This window comes from Sminthopsis crassicaudata, chromosome 3 (assembly GCF_048593235.1).
Source record: "Sminthopsis crassicaudata isolate SCR6 chromosome 3, ASM4859323v1, whole genome shotgun sequence".
Taxonomy (NCBI): Eukaryota; Metazoa; Chordata; class Mammalia; order Dasyuromorphia; family Dasyuridae; genus Sminthopsis; species Sminthopsis crassicaudata.
Window position 1 is genome coordinate 4,787,093 of NC_133619.1, and position 21,419 is coordinate 4,808,511.

The 21,419-nt window shown below is 36.6% G+C and overlaps 1 protein-coding gene across 4 annotated transcripts in view; it reads right to left on the reverse strand.

The window, feature by feature from the left end:
* OSTN (osteocrin) overlaps positions 1 to 21,419 on the reverse strand; it is an 82,268-nt gene that overhangs the window by 13,480 nt on the left and 47,369 nt on the right. For 2 of the 4 annotated variants that reach the window (XM_074307663.1, XM_074307665.1), the window contains exons 2-3: positions 9,326 to 9,424; positions 7,016 to 7,230 (exon numbers count right to left, since the gene is read on the reverse strand). In XM_074307663.1, the coding sequence (XP_074163764.1) occupies positions 7,016 to 7,230; positions 9,326 to 9,424 (314 nt within the window). Of the gene's footprint in view, positions 1 to 7,015; positions 7,234 to 9,325; positions 9,425 to 21,419 lie in introns of all 4 variants that reach the window. The other 2 variants (XM_074307662.1, XM_074307664.1) reach the window with 1 other exon arrangement.

The following is a 21,419-nucleotide window of genomic DNA, read 5'->3' on the forward strand; positions in this document are numbered from 1 at the left end:
AGGGCAGGCTAACATGCAGTAACTTCTGAAGGCAGTTTTGAGAGGAGATGCTATTGAGTTTCTAAGTCTTTTGGGTTTGAATTGTGTAATGATTTCCTGTGGGCAGATGTGTTCAAAGGGGAAAGAGGCAAAAGGTGAAGCAAGTTGTATGCACTTAAAAATAGATTCAGAGTGAGGTTTAGTTTAAGGGCCCAAGCAGGGCATCCTTCCATCAGATACAGAGAAGAAAAGGTTCATTTAAGTCCAGAAGAAGAGGCAGCAGAGAGAAGCTAGTACATGGGAAAGGGTTAGTGTTTGTGTGCATGTACATGGGCAATTTTGTATGCATGTTTGTGTTCCTGTTTGAGTCTGTGTACTTACATGTGTATGCATGTTTATGTTGTCACGTGCACCTGGATGTGGAAGCTTGCATCTGTGTGCTTATGTGTACATGCATGTTTGTGTCTGCATGTGGGTTTTCCTTATGAGATCTCAGCTTGATATGGCTTGACCTTTTTTTTTTTTTTTTACCCTGGCAAGATTTCTTGTCCAGATGTCCATTCATTCTCCAATTTTGCATCTCTTTGGGACCTAAACCATTGTCCTTACTAAGATTGTTTTGAAATAATATTGCTTGAATATTAAACAGATGTTAAAGGTTACCTAGAGACCACTGCAAAGATTTAAGAGATGAGTATTGTCTGTAGGATTTAAATGTAGAGAGATCTCAAATATAGACTCTTTTCCCAAGGAACAGCAGGAAAGTGGAGGATGAGAAATATATATTTATCACATAGGATAAGAAGATGAGGATGATCTATGATCAACAGTGATGGATGGAGAAGTCATAGCAATAAGATGTTGGCTTCTTTGATGGAGTGTTTTATATATATATATATATATATATATTTGTGTGTGTGTATTCCAAGTAAACATAGAAAAACACAGCAAAATGCATAGATTAAAGATAGTAGACAGATGGAGGGATGGATGGATCTTTATGTGGATAATTAGATAAATAGAAAGAATAGATAAAATAAAGTACTGAGCTTGGAGTCTGGAGAGCTTGAGATCAAATCTTATCTCTGATATATTGTGACTGTGTGAACTTAGGCAAGTAAGTTACTGATGAATAAGACACTGAATCTCCATGTGCTTCATGTAATTCCTTAAATTTTAGACCCTAAAACACAAGCGGTTGCATTCTGTATTGAGAAACAAGAGTTCCCAAATTAAGAGTTCATTTCCATACATATTATTGTATTCTATAATTGTTACAGCATAACATTATTACAAGCACATTGTTAAATTATAGCAGTAGGAGAATGTCTGATGGATCACTTCTGATAAAGTTTGAGGAGGATATGGATGGAGTTGGAAGGGCTGGATAGACGTGGGTGAGCTGAGAAGAAGAAGAGTAGAGAACTTGGACATAGGAATCCCTGGATCCAAATTACATACTTACTCACTCTGTGATTCTTGCCAAGTAATTCATCTTCTTGTGTCTCAGTGTCCTCATTTGTAAAATGACTTGTGGACTGGATGGCCCTCTAAGATCCCTGCCATCTCTGAATCAATGATGTTCTGCTTTTCTGCAGTACTGGGCAGTGTAGACACATGGGTGAGACTACAGTGCCCGTGGAATTCTAGCCATGCATTTCCATATTAAAGCCCTTGGTATTTTTAAAAACTGACAGATGGAGCCTTTGGCAAGGCTTCAAAAAGATTACATATGTAATGGAGAGTCCATTATTTTCTTATCATTTTTTACAAATATTACTATTTTAATTATTTAACTATAAATATAGGATGAAGATTGACAGAAGTGAAGAAGGGAGTGTAATGGAGAGTCCATTTTTTTATGCTTATAAACATTGCTATTTTAATTATTTAATTGTAAACGCAATATGGAGGATGATTAGGGCGAATGAGGGAGTATAATGGAGAGTCCATTAATTTTGTTTTTATTCTTACAAACATTGCAATTTTAATTGTTTAACTATAAACATAGTATGGAAGATGAGTAGGGTGAAGGAGGGAGTATAATGGAGAGTCCATTTTTTTTTTATTCTTACAAACATTGCTATTTTAATTGTTTAACTGCAAACATAGTATGGAGGATGATGGAGTTGAAGGGAGAGTTTTTGTGCTCTAAATGAGCAACTGTGACTCTGGCTATTTAAATACCCAATCATTCTACTTATTTATGGAGCTTCATTCCCCCAGGAATAGAAAGGAACTTGAAAGTTTCTGAAATTCTATACTAAACTTATACGTAAACAATATTTCAATCTGTTACAATTTTAGTTTGTATTTTGTTGGGACAAAAGGATGCAGGAAATGTTTATTTTCCCCCCTATAAGAAAGTTCTAGCCTTAAAAATTTTCATGGAAGGAAATCTCAAAAATATAATATTTTTCATGAATAAACAGAATTTTTCCTTCTTTTCATTAAACTCAGAAACAGGTAGAAAAACTAATCTTGTTTGAGATACATCTTTCTCACTTCTGTCTTTGCCATCGAGACCTTTGAACTTTGGCCACAATGGGAATATTTTACACTTGGAAAGAACCCACAATGGGTAAAAGGATGTGAATTCTAACTGCTATCAAATGAGTTAAGTTGAAGTTGCCTTAACTGAGGGCAACTGGAAAGGCTGTGAACATGCCTGCTCACTTCAACTTCAACCATTCTTTAACACATGAATTTTCCATGTTAACTCATTTCTTCTAAGTAGAGGGGGATTAAAAAAAGGGGCTCACGGTTCTGTAACTGGTGAGTGTACTGAGAAGTGAAGTGTGCTGGAGAAATCACACTGCACATGGAGTCAAGACAAACAGGGACTTCCAATTCACTTCAATTCAGCAATGACTGATCCAGCTGTGCTAAGTTGTCAACACATATAAAAGATACCAAGATAAATCAGTCCCTGCTCTAAAGCAACTTCCTTCTTAATATAAGCTGATTGGTTGATTCCAGGAAGGGGAATCAACAAGGAAATAACTGAAAAATATGCAGGCAAAAGAAATACAAGCTACAATTACTGGTGGGGATGGGGCATTTAGGAGCTATTGCACAGATTCTGAAAGTCCTCTTGGGGAAGACTTGAGCTCAGTAATGATTTGGGTGAGAAAGGGAGAACTACATGGAACACTGCATAATGAAACAGAAAGGAGAAAGGTTGTGAATCCTGTCTGGATCTTAGTTCTGCAACTAGGGCTTGAAGTTCTGGAGCTTTAATTTCCTTGTCTTTAAAATATAGATAATAAGGGCAGCTAGGTGGCACAGTGAATAGAGGACAAGCCCTGAAGTCAGGAGGACCTGAGTTCAAATCTGGCCTCAAACACTTAATACTTTCTAGCTGTGTGACCCTGGACAAGTCACTTAACCCCAATTGCTTCAGCAAAAACAAACAAATAAATAAATAAAATATAGATAATAAGTTCAGCTTGGAGCAGCTAGAGGGCATCAAAATGTACAGAGAGCTGAGTCTGAGACCAATTTTCCCAAATTAGAATTCAGCCTTAGATACTTCCTAGCTGAGTGACCCTGGGCATGTCACCTAACCCTATTTGTCTCACTTTTCCTTATCTGTGCAATGAGCTGACAAAGAAAATGATGAACACTGTAGTATCTTTGCCAAGAAAACCCCTAATGTCATAATGTCAGACACAATTAAAAAGCGACTCAGCAATAAATATTCCTACTACTTAGACCAGAGGGTTGTTATGAGAAGAAAAATGCTATATATTGGATACATGCTACTGGAGTCAGATTCCCCACATTCAAATCCTTCTTTTACCCCTTAGAGCCTGTGTGACATTGGACAGTCATGTAATTATCCCTTGTCCTCAATTTCCCCATCTGTAAAATGAGAGGTTGAGCAAATTGTCCCCTGTTGTCCCTTCTTACTCTGGATCTGTCAAAGTCTGTTACAGCATCAGATTTAGGTCTCACATCAAATAACACACACCAACAAGCCAAGGTCGAGAGAGGGAAATGACAAAAAGGTGACATCAATAGTGAAGCAGCAGAGCTAAAATGTAAAATTCTTTTCTACTTCACCAATTTTTTTTTAGCTATTTGACTTGGTTACATGAAGAAAATCTAATGATGATCCTCAATTTTTCTGTTCATGAATTGGGAATTAAAAAAACAAAAAGACAAAGAACTCTATAGATTGCTATCAAGGAGGAAAAGAAGAATCTTATCAATTGTGTGCAGATTACAGAAGCATATTTTTTCTAGTTTACACATCATTGCCACATGTAAAACTGCCTGAAGACTTTTGAGATAGAAAATAAAATCAAGTCTTGGTCATGAAGGTGTTTTATCTATATCAACCCCCCACATGTATACCTTGTCCCTTTCCACATTTGTCCCCCTTGCCAGGAATGTACCCTCTCATCACACTGATGAGGACATTGTGGCTCTGCTCAACTGGTACCAACCAGAGGAAGTCCTTTCTGATTCCTTAAGTTGATGGTTTTTTTCTCCTTGTAAACTTTTGTGGTATTTCTCTTAGAGACAGGGTGGCGTAATGGAACAGAAACACTTTGAAGGCAGAATCTAGCTTTGATTTGATTTTTTATACCCAGTGCCCATCCAGTGTCTGTACCATGTTTGTTGAATTGAATTGTACATGTTGTCCAGGTGATGGGGGACGAAAGACAAGATTTCAGAGTTGATGACAACACTTTTGAAACTCTAGGGTTCCCATGTGTTTGTGTATGCAATTAAGGGGTCTCACAGAGTTAGATTCAAAATTAAATATAGGAATATGGAGTTAAGGACTGGTGGGTTTGGTATTATACTATGTCTCTAACAGGTATGTGGTCTATATGTTTCTGACATGTTTATAGTTCATATTCTCTAACAGACATCTGCTCCATGTGTCTTTAATGTGCATGGGATTCATTTTTTTTTACAATCTATGATCCATATATCTATTGTAAAAGTTCTGATCATAAACAGAATAAGGGCACAAGGCTTGTTTTAAATCCTCAAGGGCACAGGAACAATCCTGAAAAGGAAAGGCTGCCCACACAAATTCTTTCTTCTGTGTCAGAAAACCTAGAAAGTACTTTGCTGTTGCAGTAAAGATCCTGGCTTCTTGGGATCCCACATTTTAAAAAATATTTATTTTTTAAGGATAATAGAAAATGATGTAATGCATTTTAGTAAGGGAACTTCACCATTTAATGGGCCCCTAAGAAAAGCAGGGATGCCTCCTACCATAGTCACTCATTCCTGATTACTGGTCTTGAGAATAACTTTCTTTTGGGCTTCTAGATCTAGAGTGACTCCCCACTCCCTGGGTCTTCTGTTTTCAACACAGTCCAACTTGAGCCATGGATCACATGATTTGTGCATCATTTGTATTCAGTTGCTGACAGATTTCCATTCAAGAAGCTTCTGTGTCTGGGGGAGATGCTATTTCACGTAACATTAGCCATCTCTCAGAGCAGAAAGCAGTTTATACCCTATATTTCAAGAGTAGCTTCACATAGGAGAGAGTTATTAATAGATGAAAGAATAATTGAGATCCTTCTAGCCCTTTGCCTCCAGACTCTCAGTTCAACCTTCCAACTAACTAATCTATTAGGAATTATTTAAAGGGTTTAAAGCTAAGATTTGAACTGAGATTTCTCTTGACTAAAGGTTCATCATATTACTTATAATAGAACTTCACTTCTGTCTAATTCATCTCTCTCTCCATCCCTCCTTCTTTCTCTCCTTTCTTTCCTCCTCTTTTCCCTCCCTCCCTGCTTCCCTCTCTCTCTGTCTCTCTCTGTGTCTGTCTCTGTCTGAGTGTTTGTCTGTCTCTTTCTGTTTGTGTCTGTCTCTTTCTTTGTCTCTCTGTATTTTTCTGTTTTTGTGTCTCTGTCTCTGTGTGTATCTTTCCATATCTCTATGTCTCTGTCTGTATGTCTGTCTCTCTCATTCATGACTGTATTTTTTTTTTTAGTGAAACTTCTAATGAAACTCAACTTGATAATCAGAGGTGGATTTGTCTGAGAGTTAACCCCTTAGGTATCCTTACTTTTCCTATTACTAGAAATGGGTAAATGATATGCTTATATTAGGAAGATACTAAAAATAAAAAAAAAGGCTTAACAAATTTCTTGAGTTTTGAATAGAATCAGCTTTTCAGGAGTTTAGAATTAGAAGCATCTGTGTATATTTTTTGGTTTAGATCCCTTATCATTTATTTCTTTGTTTGTTTGTTTGTTTGTTTATTTATTTTTTGGTGAAGAACTTTGGCCCAGAGAATTGCACAGGTAAGAAGTGGCAGACCTGGTATCATCTGTATTCTTCCCACTACACTTCCATCTTTCTTATATTTTTCTCCAGATCTTAGCACAGGGAACAACTTTTTTTAGAATGATCAAGTCAAAGCCAAGAGTAATGATTCTCACTTGTCAAGAGTCGATGATTGTCACACTACTATAATGATTCAGGAAAAAAAAAATGAGCTGACAACGTGGACAGTTCTAGAATGATGTTCAGTGGGGATTGAAGAAAGCAGGATGTTCTGAAAATGATCCTTCCTGTGCTCAGTTAACTAAAGTTTCAGTTTGCTAAATCTAGAGCTACTATAATCATGTGTATGCATGTGCATGTGCATGCATGTGCCTGTATGTATATGTGTGCTTGTGTCTACATATATCTGTGCATGCACGTGTCCCTGCATGTACATATGGATAGGCTCCAGGTCATAGTTAACATTATGCTGAAACAAATAAACCATGGGATAAATAGTTGTCATCTCCTGTGCTTCCCCTCCTTCCCCACCAGTAGATTGGTCCTTGGGACCCTCCAGCTGTAGTAGGTTAATGTGATTGTCCCCAGGATTAGTGGGTTCCTACCTTCCTCCTCAGATTCCTCGAAGAGAGCTTGCTGTCACCATCATTGGGAGAACATGGCTCGAGGATAAGACTATCCCTTCTATTCCTTCCACAGAATATCTCACACTTTAGAACTTAAGAGTTGAAGAAGAGACATTTTCCCTTGACCTATGGATGCATTCACTTACCTCTGTTTGCCTTTGATGTTGAAGGATCCGGCTGAAAGTCTGTCCAGTGGAGCCCCAAAGGCAGGGAAACTCCTTTTCTTCTTAGTCTCAATCACATCATTTTCCAGGGAGACCAGCTCATCGAGGAACAGGAGTTTCTGGGTCAGCTCAGTGGCAGATTTCTCTTCAGTGTTTTCAATGTGGGATTGTGCGCTTTCAGCTATGGAGTTAATGGCCTGCTGGAGAAAGGAATGATAGTATCATTGTTACCGATGATAACTGAAGAAGTCTGGAAAGTCGGTGCCCTCCTCATGGTTCGGTTTTACTTGCCCATTTAGGGTCATTTACAGATGTTTTATGATCCAGGAAGAAGACAGTTGTTTCTGGGATTAAAAGTGATTTCAAATAGGGGCTGCCCAAAAGAATGCAGCTATGAACATGATCAATTATGGGGAGTTGAAATTCTAAAGAACTCTTTGAACTGGGTGACCTTGTTAGCCATCACCTTGGTGCCCACCGATTTTTCTGTGAAAATCTTCAATCCTAAAGATCCTAAACTTCTCACAAGTTTCAGTCTTTCAGAAAACAACTCTCCATTCACTTACAAATTTCTATCCCTAGAAATAGATTGAAACTCTGGAAATCCTTAAATAAGGAGGCTCTGGCTATGGATCCTGACTCTCCCATTTGCTACCTATGTGATCTTGGTCAAATCATTTCTGTTCTTGGAGCCTAGGCTTTAACAACTCTTGATCAAGTATTTTATTCCATAAATTAAAATAAAACATCGTAAAGTATTGGTCCAAATGCCCTTCAAGGATCCTTTCAGGTTGAGATCACTAATGATGATACTAAGTAATAACAGATTTTTACTAATTTAAATATATTTAAATACATTTACACATTCTATTTAAGGAAATATTTTTTAAGAAACAAATGTAATTGATTATGGGATTGTCTTTGAAAGTGTTAAAAAGGAAAACCCTTAGTCTGAGTTTGCTGAATTGTCTGATTCTGCTAATTCTAATGCCATTCTCCCAGTCATTCAGACATAGGACTGTTTCTTTTCTAAGATACTGAGGCTATCCTTCACCATTTAACCTGTCCAGGTGTTCCAGTCCCTTTCATGCCCCTTTCTTGGGAAGGATCAAATAACACAAATGTGTTATCTTGGAGAGATAGTACATGGAAAGGCAATCACCATAGCACTAATTAGTTTTGATCAGACTGGAAGAGTAGAAAGTCTAAAAGGAGTGGAAGACTAGAAGTGGGTTTTTATATTATTTTCTTCTTTTCCATATGAGGCAAAGCTTGGATGGATTAGCAGTCATGAGTCCCAGTTCCCTGCTTCCTTTATGTGATATTACCAAGACATGACAGTGTAGAAATGCTCAACATCCTTTGTGAAAGTCACAAAATATGTATTTCTTGAAACTAAATAAAAGAAATAGAAAAGAATGTGATAATAATAGTCAGAAGAAAACCATTCTCTGGAAATGGAGAACAATCAGTCTCATTATTTTAATAACTGCCAGAAAGTAATCTAAGGGCCCAACATTGAGTGCAATGGAACACTCCATTAAGAGTATTAATCTTAATGAGACTTAAGAAGACACGGGGTACTGCTATGATCTTTTTGGTGATCCCATCTTTTGTCAGATGACTCTTGCATGTGAACAAAGGGGCCAACAGACCTAGAAATAAAAAAAAAACAATAATCGAAACTGATCTACATGGATGAGGTGATCCATGGCTTGAACTTTTTACTTTGCACAAGTCAGCCACCAAACTAGACAGCCATAGTTCTTCCAACACCATTCAAAAGGTCTCAGAAAAGGCTGTATTTAGGTTAATTTTTCTTTAGTCAAATTCACTGCTTATTAAAAATGATTTTTCTTAGTGGTCTATGTCTCAGATTTAACTCACTTAAACACATATTTATTAAGTGTCTATTATATACAAGACAACCGGGCTTCATTCTGAGGAAAATGATGGAAACCCTAGAACTTCTCTAAGTGCTTATATCAAAAGGATAGATGTGAGCACAGGGAGCTATAATCCAAGTTGTTTTTCTCTTTATTTTGTCTCAATATTCAAATGACCAAATTGTAATGAGATTACAAACTGAAGTAGAGCCCATTTGAGCTTATCATTTTCTATTTCACAATAGGAAAACATGAGGAAAATTAGCCAAAATAATGCAATCTTTTGTTTGAATTTTTGTTAGCAGGCATTCATTTTGCTGGTGAACTCAGCATAGAATTCACATTTGGGCTGAAATTGCTTTTCAAGAAAGGCAGAGATAAGGCATTCCTAGATCATTTCCATTACCTCTGGTGCTGCCTCAACCCCGGGGCCTTTGCCAGTGCTCCATTGCATCAGGAAAATGGCCAGGATCAAGTGAGTGGCCACAAATCTCCAGTCCAGCATCTGGAAAATAGAATACACAGCATCAATAGCCTACATTTACAACACGGCTACATTAAAATGGCAAAACCAAGACTAGTGGAAAAGCACTTAACAACTTCCACTCCATTCTATTCCACTCGATTTTAAAATGTGATTCTCTGAATGCAGGGATAGAAGATAACATCTCAATGATTTCATTGATTTTCTAGAACTGCCAAGGACACAAATATCACCCATTGAACAAAGACATCCATTAGAGAATGAATCATCACTGACAGGAAAGGAACATTCCCATTGGCTTTTTTATTCCACCTTAGGAGAAAAAGCCAATGGGAATATCCTCTAGGGGCATGAACTATACTGCAGAATTTTCCCAATGCTACCATTTTAGTGGAGTAACTTTGAAGCCTTGTGATCTTGGTAAGAATAGTCAGAGATGATACTTCTAAGGTATAGAACTCAGCAATTCCAGGATGTGTTTATTTCATGAGGATGCGACTAACTAGGACCTTTATGAAGTAAAAACAGTTATAACAATGAACAAATTCCAAAAAAATAATCCTTTGTCATGATCAAAAGAGAAAGGACTTCCTTTGGAATTAGTGAATTCAGATCTCACACTATGCTTGTTACTTAGTTGACGGTGGGCATATACATCCCTTAGCCTCCCCAGGTCTCATATAAAATAAGTTGGCCATTCTCAATCAACTCCCTGCTCCAAGTCTATGATCTATGATCTGATATTATAGCTCACAGAATAATCTTGTCACTTGGCATTTCTGTGAGGGAATACGATTAAAAAGAATGTTTCAAAACTTTGGTTGTGAAGTTGCTTTCCTCCAGTCTCATTTTAACAAAGAATTAACATTCTTTCGTATCATAGTAATCAGTTGAGAGAGATTGACACATAGTTCCAATAATTCCTCTGAATTTCCATAAGCTTGGGGAAAAAGAATTATTTCTCCAAATGGAAAAAAAAAGACAGAAAAGGGAATATTTTGTTATCTGATCAAAATGACAGCTAAAAACTGTGGAAAGTATTTATGTCTAATTCATCCCTATCTTGTTCTTCATTAATTTCCTTTACTATAAAAAAGAAATATTAGAATGTTGATACATATCGCTTTTCTTATATGTGCCCACTTCTTTCATTATCCATTCACCAGCACTCTCATCATCATGGCAGAAAAAGTAACATTATGTCAAAGTGAAGAGAAGATTGGATGTGAAGTCATATTTCAAATGGCACCTTGACTTGTGACTGAAGGAAAATCTCTTGAACTATGAGACACTGTTTTCTTACCTGTAAAATGTGCAGAATGATACCCCTTGTACCACCTGATGTGCTTGTGAGGCTCAGAAATAGTAGCAAATGTTCACAAGGTCCATGTATATGTCATCTATGGATCTTTTTGATATTAAAAAGTACCAAAAGCTTGAATTTTTTCCCCAAAGTCCCTAAATGGCTTATAGGATTTCTATGTCTTCTTTATTCCTCAGCTCTCTCCTTGCCCATGGAACCCAGTGGGTTGCACAGGACCCTGAAGGCTTGTGGTCCTGATGTCCGCCTCCATCATATCGATGCTAATTCCTACACCCGTGTGCAGTGAAAAGTTACAGTGTCGCACCTTGGCAATAACCACATCCTGATTACTTGGGGATGTGGGTATAAAAAGAAATGGTCAATTTGAAAACATGTACTTCTGTGGTCTAATAACATGCTGGTCACCTTTAATCTAAAAGTCCCAAGTTCCTAAATTTAGTACTGGAAAGAATAATACAAATAAACACTCTGGCACCTGCCACACAAGACACATTTTGATGAACCTGTGAAACCTGAACCCTACAAAATTAGAAACACAGGAAATGACAGGGAGAGAGCGAGGAGGCTCTCCCAGTTTAGCCCTTCTCTAGTGGGCAAAAATAGCTCATGACTTTGAAATCTACTTATGATCAAGCACAGTGCTTGGCACATAGTTCCTACATGGTAAATATTTGCTGATTGATGGTTTGATTGATTGTAAGATAGCACTGAACGGCCTTCTGAGTTAGTCAAACAAATTATTTTTAAAATATTGGGAGAACTGAAATCTCTGGCTAAAAAGAATCATAGAATCTCTGAGTTGGAAGGGAAGTCACATGTGTTTAGTACAACCCATACCTTGCTAAGGAAAACTTCCTTAATATAAAAAGGTATAATAAGCAAATCATTCAGCAAATAAGTCATCAGAATTTATCTTGAGATCTCCAAAGAAAGGGAATCCATCATCTCATAGGAGGTACCATTCCACTTTGGGATAACTCAAAATGTTAGGAATGTTTATAAATATAATCAGAACTCACGTCCTCCTGACTCCAAGGCTAGTGCTCTATTCACTGGGCCACCTAGCTACCCCTCCTCCTCCTCCTTTTTACTTTTTAAATTCTATTTTATTGGATCTTGTTATTTCATAGAGTTGCTACCTTCCACTTCCTCAACTTTAATTTTTAAGGAATAATTTTCTTCAGTGAGCTTTGCGACTTCCCTTTCCATTTGGCCAATTCTAATTTTTAGGGAATTATTTTCCTTCATAAATTTTTGAATATGAAAAAATATAGAATCAGAGATTTGCTTTGTGACTTTCACTTACTATTACTTTCCTCCCTTCTCTTTATTTGGAAGATGGATCCTATACTATGTATAATCAAGTAGTAGTGACTTGAGTGCCCTGTATATAGAAAGTCCTGTAACCATTGAATGACATGGCATTTAAATGCCTTAAAATGCTGAAAAAAATAATTTTATACAATGGGTAATTAATTTTAAGAGGAAAATTAAAGCTATCTCTCAACCAAAGCATACTATTTACAAGGTAAATGTGGATGTGCTCCAGCTGAACTTCAATTTTTTTTTTGTATTTACTGCTATTAAAAGCATACATTGACTGATTGATTCAACATTGGACTGGAGGACACCTACATTTTCACTTTTTTCTTTCACTTCCAATATAATCAGTCAAGTCACAAAATCCATGGAAACTTAAAAATGGAACTTCCTATGCCAGCCTCCCTCCCAGGATGGTGAGAAGATGAATGAAATTGTTTCTGTGGGAGTAAGAGCATTTAATTGACATGACTATTTTAAGCAATGTTTGTAATATCCTTTAAGGCTCTCTGGGAGTAAAATGCCATAAAATTTAAAAATATTTAGCATTTGCCCAAATATAGGCCACTTTCAAATATTGACCACACCCTTAAATGTGATACCTATGAAAGGAGATATATATGGATATATACACTAAAAAATAACACCAATTATAAGCCACATTCAGAGTTTATACAAACCAGATCTGGGGGAGAAAATAGAGCCTTTCTTCAACTAATATAATCTTTTCCTTTTCCATTACAGAGTTTGGACCAATTCTACAGAATGGAATATTTCCGATTTCACTATTGGGAGCAGATTGCTCTTGATCCCTTCAGTTCACCTCATTATTGCACTACAGTAGTAGATTTCCTACTCGATTTCCCTGATTGCAATTGCTGTTTTCCAAAGCCACATAGCTACTAAAGTCATCTTCTGAAGTCACAGGGCTGAAAATGTCAGTCTTTCCTCTAAAACCTTCAATGACTCTCCCTTCTCTGAGAGTAAATGCACATTCTAAACTAGAAATTTAAAGCTCTAACCAATATATGTCTTAGCCACATTTCTGAGTAATTTTTCTCTTATTTTCTGTCCATGTCAAATTGACCTCCAAGCTATTACTTGCATATAACATTTCAACCTCATCTCTGTGCCTTTGCAGAAATGATCCTTTATGCCCTAATGCTTTTTTTATTCTACTTAGCTTGGCCTCAACTTCCTAGCTTCCTTTATATCACAGTTGAGGTGTCATAACTTATTAAAGTCATTTCTGATTCCTCATACCAGTAACTAAAATTTCTCTCTTGCATTAATTTGTATTTAGTTTGTATTTGCTGAAAAAAAAAAATCCATTTTTCCTGATAGTAGAAAGTGGGACCCTTGAGAATATATCTTCTTGCGGCAGCTAGGTGGCGCAGTGGATAGAGCACCAGCCTTGAATTCAGGAGGACCCGAGTTCAAATTTGATCTCAGACACTTAATACTTCCTAGCTGTGTGACCCTGGGTAAGTCACTTAACCCCAGCCTCAAAAACAAACAAACAAATAAATTAATTAATTAATTACTTAATAAATAAATGAGAATATATCTTCTTCCATCTTCTCTTCCCTCAGGACTACATTCTTGGACTATAGCAATAGACTTCCTACTTGACCTCCCTGATTGCAATTTCCATAATGGTCACAAATAAAGGTTTTATGAATCTCTCTCTTTCTCTCTCTCTCTCTCTCTCTCTGTATATATATATATATATATATATATATATATATATATATATATATATATATATATATATATATGTTTAGATTACATTCACACATATACATATACCTCTGTGTGTGTACCTTCCTTTATTTTATCAAGTCTAAATTTTACACAAAAGTTTAGTCGTCAGAGGAATTTGAAATATAGGAGTTTTTTTCTAGATAAAATAGAAAAATATACCTGACTAAAACATCCTTGCTCTAGTTAATACTAGTATTATTACCAGTGCTGTGACAACTACTGTCACAGCCTCTGGTTACACACTGGTACATAATGTTAAAACTCAGGTCTTTTGCTTTAACCCTCTGAACTCCTTATGCAGTTTCTCCTCTATTCAAAGGTAATTGGTACAAACCCCTTTTCACTGCTTATTTAAAACTTCAGTGTGAAGGGAAAGGAGACTCATCAAAAGGTCAAAGAAGAATTATTTTCCCCAATCTCTGACTTTATTGAAAATGTCATCTAGTACTTGATGGTCTATACGGAGGCAATCTCAAGCTAAGGGAATGTGATAAGATATTAATTAAACAGATTGTTTGAAACTTAGCTCTAACTAAGACCATGTTTTCAAATATGTATTTGACTGAATAAGAAAAATCTTATGAGATATTAATAAGTTCTTGATCATATCTGTAGGAATGAATTAGGAGGTAGTCCTATAAATATGAGGTCAGTCAATGTCAGTACCTTAAAGGAAACTTGGGAAATAGGGAAGTCCAACTGTAGCATCTCTCTTCTTCTTCTTCTTTTTTTTTTTTGAGGGGGATACTTTGCAATGCCATCAATATATTCAGATAACCAGTTATTCTTAGTATGTCAAATCATATAGAGTAACAATATATTATTCCCTCCTTTTTACAAGATAATTAGTCAGCAGATCTGGGAAATTATTCAAAAGAATTTATGGATATTTTAGTGGAATCTTTGATAAAATATGTGAAGTGAGAAGTGAAGGAGTAGTAATAGTGAGGTAAAGCAGAAATAGTGAAGGAGTGAAGGTGAAGAAATAGTATAACTCAAAAGATTTAAAATTGGTTACATGGCAGACATCAAAGAGCAGTAGTCAATGTCTAATGCCAACTTGGTTGTAAGACTCAAGGGAAGCACCCCAGGAATCTTTATTTAAAATTTTATTTATATTTCTAGAATTTTAAAATAATATTTATTAATATTTCTATTCTGTTTGATAATGTTATTAATGACTCATATGGCACACATATCAAATATGCAGATGACCAAAAATTGGGAGAAAGGATAGGATTCAAAAGATCTTGACTAGCTTAAGAATTGGGATGAAATTACTGAGATGAATTCCAAAAGCATTAATTGGAAATATATAATATGGCTCAAAAATCAGTATCAGGAAGGAGACAGAGCCAAGCAACAGTTTGAAAAACAAAGGGAAAGGAATGAGAGATAGAGTAAGGGGAATGCAATGTGAATAATGAATGTAAGATAGAAGCCAAAAAAGCTTGAACTCAATGAAGAGCAGATACAATCAGGTAAGAATCAATCTATAATCTGCCTTAGTCCTGATATGACTATAATCTTTTTTTTCCCACCTCTGGATGCTAGTCTTCCTCTAGGAAGAATTAACAAAATACATGATTTGTCATGATGTGTCAAATGGGATGAAGCTGCCCAGTGGACCATATTCACTTTCCCATGATAGTTCTATTACAGCTACATCATCCTCCCACCCAAACTTGGGTTTTGAAACTCATGTTCCATCCTGAATAGTTCAGAGAGAATTCCTCACTTAAGATTCAGTACCTTTCTACTCCAGCTCAAACTATCAGGGCTGAAATGAATCTGTCATCTACTATCTTAGATTCTAAGCCACTCGAAAGAAGATTTTTTAAAGAATATTTTTCCCATTAATCCTTAGAGGAAAAATCCATATCCATATATTTTGCCTGGAAAGTCCATAGACCAGAGAGCTGATTCCTAACACAAGACCCTAACAAAACTATATTTTGGACACAAATATTAGTCCTGTATGTCTAGGAATGGAAAATCACTAGACATGGGATATTGCATGCCTACTTAGTCTCAATAATCTTAGTTAATGAATGGGTAGCTAAAACCAAAATCATTTCATTCAAAAAGTAGATAGAAGACATCTTCAACTGCCTGAAGAATTTCCTGTTTATTTTGTCTGTTGATGAAGTTCCCAGATAATGAATGCTATTTTCTCAACCTCAAGCCATCACAGTTTTCTATTTTGGGGAAGAAGATAGTCCCATGCAAATAAACCAACTAAATCATTTGAGAGCAAGCCAGCTGAGGACAGCTACTCCATTATGGGCTGTTTTAAGCCTTTGGCTCCTTCCTTTCCTTCCTTCCAGCTGGTTTGCTAATGCCCAATATCTTCCTTATAGCTGTAATGAAATAACGATCAGGAGGTAGGATGTATAACAAAGAGAGAGGTGAGTCGTAAAAGGTACATGAGTTTGTCATCTCATCCTCCAGAACATTGATGTATTTGTGATTTTATCCAGGTGGTTGGAAATTCCCTCCCTCATTTCAGAGTGCAATCCATCTCTGCCTGTCTGATATAGAAATCTTGCCCGTGTTCTCTATTTCTAAGACAGGAGGATCACCCAAAGTGCTTGGGGTTCTTCCTTATGCACTCTTGGCATCAAAAGGATAACAATGGGGGATAATTCATCGTATAAACTGGGAAAGTTTGTGTCTACAGACACTGTGGTAAAATGAAGGAGTCTGAGAACCTGGGTTCTGATGCTTTTTGCTGGTATGATCTTGGAAACTCCCTCAATTTCTCTATCTTTAAATTTGGGGACTGGGATTCATAATTTATGAGATCCTTTCCATATTGTCTATGGTCATTTGTAAAATAAGAAGATTCAGACATCTTCTGGTAGCTCCACTCTTCTTATCCCTTGGGTTCCAAGACCATTGGGGATTTCTCAGGAAGAAACCATATAAAGGTGCTGGAGAATCCTAAGAAGTTAGAAATCTAATTTCTAGCACTGAAGCATCAGGGCTGAAGGAGACAATGAATGGTATATGCTCCCAGTGAGTAAAAGGGAAAGTGTTGTGTTCACATTCTCAACTCAATGTCAATAGGGACTCCTAAGGTTAGAATACTCAAGCCATTTCTTCATAATAGAGCACAATATAAGACATAAAAATCTCTTTGGGAAATTGAATGGCTTCGTTGATTAAATTAAAACTCCCAGAACTTATATCTGCTTGTGTCCCATGTTTTCATGCTAAACGACTCTAGGCATTTCTTCATTAAAAAGGACTCTATTTGAAGCCATATGTCCTTTCTGCATGTGGATAACCATTAGCAATGTGTTTTCTCATTTTGGACTTTCTTATCTTGCTGTTTTAAAGAAATACATTAAAAACGGTTCTCTTCCTGTACCAAACTAAAATCATTATGAATATTTAATTTCTGTATTTGTTATATAATTTATTCTGATTGTAGTATACACACACACACACACACATATATATATATATTTTCTTTTTCAGAAACCATATAATATAGACAAGTTAGGAAATCATTACTTTGAGCATGTATCCATTTTGATTTCTGGACATTTTCCTGTTTATCACTGTCAACTAGTATCTGGGAAAAAGGAGCTGGTAGTAACCCTCCTTTGCAACAAAAAGTGAATGAAGATAATATCCAATAGGAGAGAATAAGAAACAGTGCAGTCACCTGTGTAGCCCAGAATTTTTCTTACTATGGCCCGCTCTTGCCATCCAAAAGTACTTAGTGGTTACCAGAAGTGCCAGGGGATCCTCATTTGAGGTCCATTATAACTATAATGACATCTCAAGGCATAGAGCCTCCTGCTGGTGACATGGCCTGATTTAACTTGGTCTGAAGAAAGTCCTTTTTTGTTTGTTTGTTTGTTTGAACATCATGCCCAGTAGGGAAGCAAAATGAAACTTGAATGCTCAGGGCAACGGAGTTAATTTTTCCAGAGGCTTCTTCTTCCATTGAACTGGGTATATATTGACACAAGGGCAAATGTGGTGGAGCCTATAGAAAACATTCCTATAGAGAAAGCAAGATTCCTACTCGGTCCAATGACTAGAACCCTCAAATAATGTACTATGGCCTTAAAAAGGGGCCATACATCTTCTCTACTTTGTCTCGTTGATAAAAGAGGAAGGTATTTGATTATATGTGGATAAGATTAAGCCAGCATATATGGTTTGTACCATAAATCTCTGAAAAATATATGTAAAGAAAGAACAGAGTACACTAGTGATATCACAATACATCAGCAAACAGGTTTTAGATAGCCAACAGTATAGTTAAATAATGGCGTGACAATTGATCATGAATACCAAGTCCTTGCTGTGGACTTTAGCAACTTGGGGACTTAGGTTGGAAGTGGGAAGAAGTAGCTTGGAGTCTGGTCTCTGCTGTGGACCAGCTGTCCAATTACTGGCAAGATAGGCAAACTCCTGGTATTGCAAGTGACTTATAAATTAGCAGTTGATCTGAAACAGTGGAGACAGTCCACATATAAGTTCACTAATGAAATAGGTTCTGCTGCTTGTGTGCACAAAGATACTCATACACATAGAGACAAGCAAACACTCACACATGCACACACACATACATATACAGCTTGAAATTGTACAACAACATTTGGAAAAGCCTGAATGATGCATTTAAATTACTTTTCTATTCAATATCTTGTTTGCTTTATAAACAACAGGCAGGAAGAGCAGAACAAATATTATTCCCATTTTCCTGATGAGGGAAGAGAGAAACCGAATGACCAAAGGCTTCATCTGGGTAATTTGAGGTAAGAGCCAAATCTGGATCTCTGTTCTCTGACTTGCGTTTGCCTATCTTTGATCTCTTCTCATTTCATATTTAAGGTGAGGAGCAATGGAAGGTTGGGACTTATAAGAGAATGTGGATGTCAGAGTATTTTAAAGTCAAGTAAAAGTTTAACTATTTGGGATATTTGCTTTTTTTTTTTTAACTCCCATTTCAATCCAGGTATGTCTGTAGATGAATAAATGCCCAAATGAATAATTACAATTCTGGGAAATACAGTTTGACACCTTCCGGGAAATATTCTTGTGCTTTCTCTGCTCCCTGCTTTGTGATTGGGATGAGCAGTATCATTTCTCAGATTCAGGCAGCCTCCCTGAGTAGGGTTGCCTCATCTCCTTAAACATTCTTGTTTGGGTTATACTTTCCTGGGGTGGGAGGAAGGAAGGAAAATTCATAGTTTTGCTTAAAAAGCATTTTCTTGTGGCTGAAGGGAAGGGGGGCAAAATTGCTTGAGTTACTGAATGAGGTTGCCACAGAATGTAGCCTGCCCTTCTAGGTTCTGCTAGGCTGACTGGCATATTCAGAATGAGTCAACTGAGAAAGTGTGAAAGTAAACCCACACTGAATGGAGAGAAGAAATGATCCAGTTGCCACTGGATCATCTCCACCCAACAAAATGGCTCGGCCAATCATGAAGAGTTAATTGTATATGGAGCAGAAGAGGGCAGAATAAATGATGGGGCTAAAATCAGCCTGGTATGCATTGTGGAAAGCAAACATTTGATTACATTACCATCCATTGCCAGCAAACTCTCGGCTTTTCAATCACTTCTGCATTGGCCATCTCATTGTGCCAACTGTTCCAAAAATCTCTAATTACTTCAATGTGTTTTTCTTTTCAGATTTTAAAACAAAAGTTGCATTTTCTTCTTTTGGGAAGTTGTGAATCCCCAATGCTCCTTGGTGCCTGGCCCAGATTTAGAGCAATGACAAAGGGACAGGAGACAATACCAGGCACAAAAAGTTGGGCTAGAAAGGTTTTGAATTAGGATTTGGGATGTGATGGTGTGATGTTCTGAATTTGGAAGACTGCTCTCATCCATTGTAGATCACAATCCTGTGGCCGGGAAAAATTTAACCCTCCTGGAGACGTTAGCCTGAATATTCCTGGGAAATTGCCAACCTCTCAAAAATTTAGAAAACAACTTAAAATACATGGGAAATGAAAAAAAAAAAGAATTCCCAATAGGTACAATATAGGATGCTAATTTAAATAGGAAAGCAAAATGGGCATTATTCTAGAGAGTACGATGCTATCAGTCTTGTGTATATTCTTATTAGATCCACTCATGTATTTGGCTGGACTCAGACTTCATTGGCGCAAAGGACTTACAAAGTACAAAGCAATGCATAATGGATAATTGCCTGCAATTAGACTTAGAACGTTTGGAGGGGAGTTATAAGACTCACCCAGGATCTATAGCAATTATATTTCATAAGGAGTACTTGAACCCAGGTCCTCCAGACTTCAAAGCTTGCATCTGCTTTGTTGTGCTGCCTCTTTCACTATATTATAGCAATTATTTCCCATCACAAAATTTCCAAGTTGAACAGACCATACAAGACCTCCATTGACCATCCCCAAACCAATATATAAACACATATATGTGTATATGCACATTACACATATGCATGCTATATGTATATGTGTATACACTATAAATATAAATACAAACACACACACATTTATGCATGTCTGTACACAAAATGAAGAATGATTGGTCATTTGCCCAAAGTCACACAGTAATCCATTGGCAGAGTAAGGAGCAGGAGTACAGCAGCTCCCCTGACTCAGCCCCATAACTCAAATGAACAATATTAACATTTCATCAAACAATTCTTCAAAACCCAGTGGCTCACTTGATGAATCTGGGACCCAGACATCATCATTTATTAATGTGTTTTGCTTTTCTACCAGAGCTTGGATATAGAAAATGAGAAAAATCTACAATAAAGCTAATGCAAATGTGAATGGATTTAAATGGACGTGTCCAGATATGTGCTCAGACACACATTTGTATTCTTGCATGTAAATAGCGTACATGAACATTAATGTGTATATGTATAATTTATATGTATATATGTACACATATACACTTATGGATGTCCAAAAAGGAAAAAAAAAAACTTAACGAATGTGCTCAGACATGATATTGTCTTTACAAAAAAAGTTAGTAATATCCATGGTATTTGAAAATGGTCATTGGAAGATGCAGAATAGAAAATCTAATGTGCAAGGCTGCTCAAAGAGGGAGCTCAGATGGCCATTAGTATCAAAGAAGGTTACTTGGATGATCATCTGGCCACAGAAGTCTTTTGCTAGGAAGCCTGGCAGGCTCCTGAAGAATAGCTCTGAAAAGAAGATAATTGTGTTTTATTGACTCTTGGGAACTGTCCCATCAACTTCAAAGACATGAAGAAAAACTCATCACTTGGGATTCAGCTGAGTTTGTTTTGGAGTATTTTTTTTGGGGGGGGGGAGTTTGCACTTGGTGAATTTATAATTCCAGCTAGTATAAATGCCACTAAACCTGAAATCAGAGTCATTTTGTGTCCTAACAATAGCTTCTAGTATTATTAGTGACTTTAATTGATAATATATTGAAATAAGCATAAACACATAAGTGTATATCTTTATATCAATATATGTATATCTATCTATCTATGTATCTATGTATCTATCTATCTATCTATCTATCTATATATATATATACTGTGTTTACATTTTTATACTTATTTCTAAAGGAAACTAAAATGCCAATTTATAGTGCTAGTAAAAACAATCCCTTACT